The sequence below is a fragment of the Eumetopias jubatus genome, unplaced genomic scaffold (genome assembly GCF_037043125.1).
Source record: "Eumetopias jubatus isolate StellerSeaLion01/CBP00866 unplaced genomic scaffold, mEumJub1_p1.0 scaffold_14, whole genome shotgun sequence".
NCBI classification, from domain to species: Eukaryota; Metazoa; Chordata; class Mammalia; order Carnivora; family Otariidae; genus Eumetopias; species Eumetopias jubatus.
In genome coordinates, this window is record NW_028274820.1 from 102069196 (window position 1) to 102076568 (window position 7373).

General features: G+C 60.2%; 1 protein-coding gene across 12 annotated transcripts; it reads left to right on the forward strand.

Moving 5' to 3' along the window:
- Positions 1 to 407: 407 nt before the first annotated feature.
- REPIN1 (replication initiator 1) lies at positions 408 to 6375 on the forward strand. Of its 12 annotated transcripts, none has more exons than XM_028106313.2 (3): positions 408 to 598; positions 2040 to 2166; positions 3591 to 6375. In XM_028106313.2, exons 1-3 carry the CDS (start codon positions 524 to 526, stop codon positions 5315 to 5317), a joined length of 1929 nt encoding a protein of 642 aa, XP_027962114.2. In that variant the 5' UTR covers positions 408 to 523; the 3' UTR covers positions 5318 to 6375. The 12 variants fall into 12 exon arrangements, with proteins under 12 accessions (XP_027962114.2, XP_027962126.2, XP_027962125.2 ...); XM_028106325.2 differs by having other exon boundaries at positions 522 to 598; positions 1969 to 2166; XM_028106314.2 differs by lacking the exon at positions 408 to 598 and adding an exon at positions 1174 to 1283.
- Positions 6376 to 7373: the final 998 nt, after the last annotated feature.

Below are 7373 nucleotides of genomic sequence, written 5' to 3' on the forward strand. Positions count from 1 at the left end.
AAATCAGCCATGTGTGATAAAAGATCAATCTCTAATGATATAGAAAACCAAGAAAGTTTACTTGTACATTTATGCTGCCATTAAGAATCACGCCATAAGAGAGTATCTAATAAAATGGGAGAAAACTCACAATATTGTTAGTGAAAAGGGCAGAATACATTTTTGCAACGCATTATCCCTATTACGTCAAACGTGCATAGGTTAAGTATAGAAAAAAACACCGGAGGAGACATACCAAAATTTGAAATGTAATTGACTCTAAGAGCTAAAAGTATGAGAGATTTTTATATATTCTATTTCCGATAGAACTGATGCAACAGATTTAAGTGTTTTAAAAATGATTGCGCAATTAACATCGACTTTGTTGAAAAGCGTAAAAGTACATGACACTGTACTAGCCTGGAAAACCCAGGAAGTGTTTGGTTCGTAAAGCCACGGCCACCTGCTCGGCGGTGAGTCACGGGCGCAGGCTCGCGCCTGCCTCCCCGGCTCGCCGACCGGCTGCTGCGCGGTTCCAAGCGAAATGCCCGGGGCCAGAGCGACCACTGGGCCAGGCCCCGCGCCCTCGGCCACGGGAAGCCGGGAACGCCTGCTCGTGGTAATTTCTGAAATAGGTGGTATTCTCCTTCTTTAAAGTTCACGCGGTCGGGCCTTTCCTTTCTCCACTGTGAACAAACCAGAAGCCAGACTTTCGGGTCAGCCGCGCCGCCCCCAGCCAGGGGCACTTCGGGGCTGCAGCGCGGCCAGAGGTCGAGGTGGCCGGCGGCGGCCGAAGCAGTGAAGGGGTGGCCCGGGGGCGGCGAGCGCCCTCTCGGAGGAAGCCAGCCGAGGCCGGGTCTAGCCGAGGGACCGCGGTCCGGCCACGCGGTCGCGCAGGGACGCGTGTCCTCCGTAGGGACAAAGGGTCGGGAAACTTGAGCCGGGCCTGTCCCGGAAAATCCGGGCTCCGGTCGCCATGGCTACGGAGCCGAGCTCCGGGCTGCCGCCCCCGGCCCAGCCCGCGAGGGGGCGCTGGGAGGGGGGCGCGGAGGGGACGGGCCCCGGCCGCCCGCCCCCGGCCGCCCCGCCCTCCGGCCGCGGCCGCCGGCCCCAGCCCGCGACTGACCCTCGGCAGCTCCTGTAGTCACGTGGCGCTGGGAACCGGCGGGGGGGCTGGGCCCGGGCCTGGCAGTTGTGAACTCGAACCTGCCGCTGTCGCCGCGCGGGCTAAGGAGCGCGGCCGCCGGCGCCGGCGTTCCGGCCTCATGGACGCGCGACGCGCCTCCGCGCACCCCGCCGGAGAGGTTCGTCCCGGGCAGGGCGCGGGGTTCCACGCGGGCCCGAGGCGGGCGGCCCTACCTGCCGGGGGCGCGTGACTGTGTGTGCGCTGTGTGGGGGGGACAGTGCTGGACCGAATGGGGGGGGGGGGCGAGCCCGCGCACCTGCGCACAGGCTCCGCGAGGTGCGCTCTGCGTGGGCACCCGAAAGGGCCCACTCGGGGTGCGCGCAGCCGTGTGTCCGCGACGTGGACGGGGGACACTCGCGAAAACAAAAGGGGGGGTGTGGGAATCTCCACGACCTTTTGCCATCCAGAGGTGCAAGGGGATTGTGACCGAGACCTGGCCACACTAGCTCGCCCTACGCAGCCCCTTGGGAACCGAGCCTGGAATTCCTGTTTGGGAGGAGGGTGGGGGAAGGGGAGCCAGCAGGGATTCCAGAGTTTCTGCCATCGGCCCGGCCTTTGGCCATCAGCATGGAGAATTCATGCTGTGACCTTACCCGTGGAGGAAATGACCCCCAGACGCTGTCGAGTACTTCCTTGGTGAAGGGGGCACATTCATCTATTAATTCAGTATCCGTTAAGGTTCCTCGGCCGCTCGGGGTGTGGGGCTTGGGTGGGGGGAGGGGGTTGTGGCTGGCGAGGACACAAAGATGACTGCCCTGGAGGAGCTCAGAGCCTCATGCGTGTTTTCTCTCCCCTCCCCGCAGGTAAGGCTGGCCTCTCTGCACTCAGAGGTCTGAGCTCTGCCATGGGGGTAGGGGTGTCTTTACTGCTGCAGTTTTCTCTGACATCTGGGGGCTACCAGAGTGTGGGCCGAAGCAGGCGCTACAGCCACAGAAGTATCCCCAGGAACATCCCCGGGAGGAGCTGGAAAAAGCCTCATCTCCAGCTCCACGGTCTCCAGGGTAGAGTCTGGCCTTCTTTGTTGGGTTCCCAAATCGTTCCACAGCCCCAGTGCTCAGATCTCCTCATCCTGGAGGAAGGCGGTCACCTGTAGGGGGGAAGGATGACCTTCCCATACCAGCGTCTTCCCTGTGCTCAGTCTGGCCATGGGGAATGAGTCATGTCTGAGCTCTTCGAGAGGAGTTTGGCTCTAGGGAATTTAGGAGGATGTGTCTGGAGCTTGCAAGCCGGCAGTGGAGGTCTATTAGGAGGCTAACCACCACCCACCCCTCAGTGGCTGCAGGAAGCTGTCCTTGAGGAATCTGGGCTCCTCGGCACCGTGGAGGAGTGAGGAGTGCAATGTGGGGCAGTTCCTGGTGGGGTTGGGGCATGACCTGGCAGAGGACAGGGATTACAGTCTTGTCTTTCCTCCCCTTCTCTTGCCCCGGTAGTAATTCCGACCACCCCTGGGGAGGGTAGCCGGCTGTGGGTGTTCCTTGGATTCAGGAGAGCTCTCCTTCCTGCGATGTGCTAATCGTGTGTGTGGGTAGAGGAGGGCCGGCAGGCAGAGTGTGGGCAGTCTGGACAGGCAGTGGCCTGGCCTTACAGAGCGCTGCAAGTAGCATCTAGCACTCCCCTCCTGTTCCCCAGAAGCGCTGTCTCCTGCTCTCCAGGCTTCTACCCTGAGCGACTGAGGTTGGGGAGGCCAAAAACGCTCCCCTGTGATGTGATTAGAACCCAGGAGAGGATAAATAGGGTAAAGGCTGTGGGAGTTTCTTTCTGTGGGAACTTCACAAACCCAGGCGTTTTAGAAGCAAGAACACTGGCCTGGGAGTTTAGAAGACCTGTCGCCCGGTCTTGGTTCTGCTCTTGGTTTATTGTGTCCCCTCGGGCAAACCCCCCCTCTCCTTTTTATGCCTCAGAGTTGCTTCATCTGTCAAGCTGGGAGCTTCATGTCTGCTTGTCCCACCTCACTGTTGCTGTGAAGCTCAAATGTAGCGGCAGGAAATAATAGAAACGAGCAGGGGGCAGCAGGGAAGCGCCTGTAAAAAGCCTAAAGCACCATAGGGAGAGGTGACCACGTTCTCTGGTGAGTCTGAAGGCAGGAATGTTTGTGCAGCCAACGCTGGAGTGTTTACTACATGCCAGACACAGGGTGACTAGCATGAGGGGGGATTCCAAGAAGTGTCAGAGTTCCTCCCTTCTGGTAGTTTCCAGGGTTAGTAAATACTGAGTAAATACTTAAATACACTTGAAATGGTATCTAGAAGCGCAAGATTGAAATGATGTAGGACAGACAAGGAAATAGAAGAATAGGCCAGATTCGAGGGCTCTAGGAGTTCAGAGGGACGAGCTCCTCTCAGGCCTGGAGAGGAGGGGTCGGCCAGGGAGGAACTGGGGCAGGATGAATTGATCTCCAGAAGTGACACTGCTTTTCCACCCTCAGCAGAGGAGGAACCCATGCTGGAACGTCGCTGCAAGGGCCCCCTGGCCATGGGCCCGGCCCAGCCCAAGGTCTCTGGGCCCTCCCAGAAGTTGCCCCAGACCCTGGAGAAGGAGCCCCACGGGCTGAGGTTACAAGGCACTTCCGTGGCCCAGTCGGGCAGCCAAGCCCCCAGTAGGGCCCATCGCTGTGCCCACTGTCGAAGGCATTTCCCGGGCTGGGTGGCCCTGTGGCTTCACACCCGGCACTGCCAGGCCCGGCTGCCCCTGCCCTGTCCTGAATGCGGCCGTCGCTTCCGACACGCCCCCTTCTTGGCACTGCACTGCCAGGTCCATGCCGCTGCCACCCCAGATCTGGGCTTTGCCTGCCACCTCTGCAGGCAGACCTTCCGAGGCTGGGTTCCCCTGGTTCTGCATCTACGGGCCCACTCGGCTGCAAAGCGGCCCATCGCCTGTCCTGAATGTGAGAGACGCTTCTGGCGACGAAAGCAGCTTCAAGCTCATGTGCGGAGGTGCCACCCCCCGGCCCCGGAGGCCCGGCCCTTTATATGTGGCAACTGTGGCCGGAGCTTTGCCCAGTGGGACCAGCTAGTCGCTCACAAGCGGGTTCACGTAGCCGAGGCCCTGGAGGAGGCAGCAGCCAAGGCTCTCGGGCCTCGGCCTAGGGGCCGCCCGGCTGTGACCGCCCCCCGGCCTGGTGGAGACGCGGTCGACCGCCCGTTCCAGTGTGCCTGCTGCGGCAAGCGCTTTCGGCACAAGCCCAACTTGATCGCCCACCGCCGTGTGCACACGGGCGAGCGGCCCCACCAGTGCCCCGAATGCGGGAAGCGCTTCACCAATAAGCCCTACCTGACCTCACACCGGCGCATCCACACCGGCGAGAAGCCCTACCCGTGCACGGAGTGCGGGCGCCGCTTCCGCCACAAACCCAACCTGCTGTCCCACAGCAAGATCCACAAGCGGTCCGAAGGGTCTGCACAGGGCGTCCCCGGCTCGGGGAGCCCCCAGCTTCCGGCCGGCTCCCTGGAGGCCTCGTCCGAGCCCCGCGCCGAGGCCCCGCTGAAACCTGCCCGGGAGCGGGCGCCCGAGCCTCCGCTGGAGGCCCCGGGAGCGCCCCCGCCCGAGCCGGCCGCCGCGCCCCCCTCCCTCTTCAGCTGCGAGGACTGTGGCCGGAGCTTCCGGCTGGAGCGCTTCCTGCGGGCCCACCAGCGGCAGCACACGGGGGAGCGGCCCTTCACCTGCGCCGAGTGCGGGAAGAACTTCGGCAAGAAGACCCACCTGGTGGCGCACTCCCGGGTGCACTCGGGCGAGCGGCCCTTTGCCTGCGAGGAGTGTGGGCGCCGCTTCTCCCAGGGCAGCCACCTGGCGGCCCACCGGCGCGACCACGCCCCCGAGCGGCCCTTCGTCTGCCCGGACTGCGGCAAGGCTTTCCGCCACAAGCCCTACCTGGCGGCCCATCGGCGCATCCACACCGGCGAGAAGCCCTACGTCTGCCCAGACTGCGGCAAAGCCTTCAGCCAGAAGTCCAACCTGGTGTCCCATCGGCGCATCCACACGGGCGAGCGCCCCTATGCCTGCCCCGATTGCGACCGGAGCTTCAGCCAGAAGTCCAATCTCATCACCCACCGGAAGAGCCACATCCGGGACGGCGCCTTCTGCTGCGCCATCTGTGGCCAGACCTTTGACGACGAGGAGAAGCTCCTGGCCCATCAGAAGAAGCATGACGTCTGAGCGGGCAGGGGCTGCGGAGGCCGAGGGGGCAGGGCTAGGCGTCATTTACACGAGAGTGTTGCTGTGGGCCTAGGCTGTGGGGGGCCTGTGTTGCTGCTGGTGTAGGCAAGGGATGGGAGAGCGGCCGGGGAGCTGGGCCCTGTTAGGGAGGGAGGGCCGGCCCCGGGCGCCAGGGAAACCACTCGCAGAGCATGGGACTCTGGCCTCCAGCTGGTGTTTGCTAAGGTTCTGCCCCGACTGCCCTGGGCCCCGGAAAAGTAGCAATAGCAGCTCCACCTACCCCTTAGAGCCCTCCTGCTGGAGGGGCCACCAGGGGCCAGGAAGACCCTTCCCCTCTGGTGTTAACGCCTTAATGTCCCTGTCTTTTATTATGAGTTTCTTCAGCTCAGTTTTTGGAAGTAGGTGTGGTACAGTCCTTAGTAAATGAGCACTTGGGAGGAAAAGTGGACCAGCTGGATACACCTGGGAGAACCTGCTGGCCTTGTTAGCGCGCGCCTGGGCCTTTTCCAGCACCGAGAGGTGAGGCCGCGTTGCTCTAACCTGTCCTACCCCGTCCCCTTCCTCCTGCCCCTGCGTAGGCGCCGGGACTCAGGCCCATCTACTGTCAGCGCTCAGCCCCACTCCCCCTCCCCGAGATCAGTGCACCACCCTCCCAGCGCTTAGAGCATCCCCTGGCTGTCAGCAGCCCCGTGTCCAGGCTTTTGTCTGAACACCCCAACCCTCCACTCATTCCAGAACTCAGCATGGTGGAAAGGACTGCCCCACTGATCACGGAGGGTCGGCTGACAGGCAGAAAGGGGCGAGTCTCCTCTTCTACATTTCTAGGTTATGGATGCCCAGCCTCTGCTTGAACACTTAGGTGACAGGGAGTCTCCCCACCTCCTGAGGCCCTGGTTCTATTGTAGGATAATTCTAATTGTTAGAAATTCTTCCTTATGATGAATGGAATCTGCTTTCCTGTGATTTCTACCTATTGGGCCTTGTTCTATTCTCTGGAATGAAACAGAACAACCACTTACCCTCCTTTTCAAACTAGAGAATAAAGATTTGGTTTTAGAGCTGGTGGCCGAGTGTTCCTTTCTCCCGGTGAGCTGTGTAGTTTGAAAGAGGAGCAGCATGCTCTGCTCTGGGCTGGGGGACGGCGGGGGGAGGGGGCGAGGCAGGGGGCCTCGGGGCAGGAGGGGTGTTGGTAACAGGGCAAGTGCCCCCACCTGAGCTCCTTTGCACCTTGCTCCCAGTTCTTCCCCAGGGGAGGCCAGGCACACCCAGCAGGTGGGGCTAGTTCTGCAGGGACTTAGCTTTCTGTGGGGTCAAGTGAGACCTGTCAGGGGCCAGTAATTAGGAGGACAAGGTCTGATTTGAATGTTCTGCAATGCCTTCCTGGCTGGCCCCCTGATGCTTCCCTGTACTGGCCGTTTCATACACATTTGAGTGCCTATTCTTGTCAGGTGTCAGTAGGCCCTTTTCCTGCCAGTTTGAGTAATTTCTGCATAGATCCAGCACCAGGCACACCGTGCATAATAACCACCACAATTTGTTAATGGGAGTGGCACCTCGCAAAGAAGTTTACCTAAATGATCTCAACATAATCCCCGGGTGGTAGGTACTCTTCTTTTACAGATGAAACCATTTGCTCAAGGTCACATAACTGGCAGTCACCAGAGGCGATTTAAACCCAGGTCTCTGACTCCTGGAACATGTGCTCTTGACTACTGCCACATATTTGTTGGGTGAATGGCGTATGCTGCTGCTTTGGTGAAGATGGTTATCCAGTGCCTACCATGCTTGAGGTTGTGGTGGCAACCGGGGGTTTTACCAAGGTAAGACCTTGTCCTTACCTCTGAGAGGCCCAAGTCTGGGGAGGACGTATATGTGTACACACATAATGAGCAGAGGGAGATGGATGGCGATGAGTGAGACTCCCAAGTGTGCAGGATGGAAGCAGATAGCTTCCAAGTCTCGTACTGGCTGAAGCCACTTCATGCCTTCATGGAGCCCCTTAAAAACCTGTATAGTTAATGGCAAATTATCTTTCAGAGACTAGAAGCATTGACTC

Bases quoted from the DNA above. Each gene is read 5' to 3' on its own strand.
- REPIN1 (XM_028106311.2), top strand. From the start codon at position 1,941: ATGCGTGTTTTCTCTCCCCTCCCCGCAGGTAAGGCTGGCCTCTCTGCA. The intron at 2,167-3,590 runs GTAGAGTCTGGC...TTCCACCCTCAG, and splicing joins CCAGCTCCACGGTCTCCAGG to CAGAGGAGGAACCCATGCTG.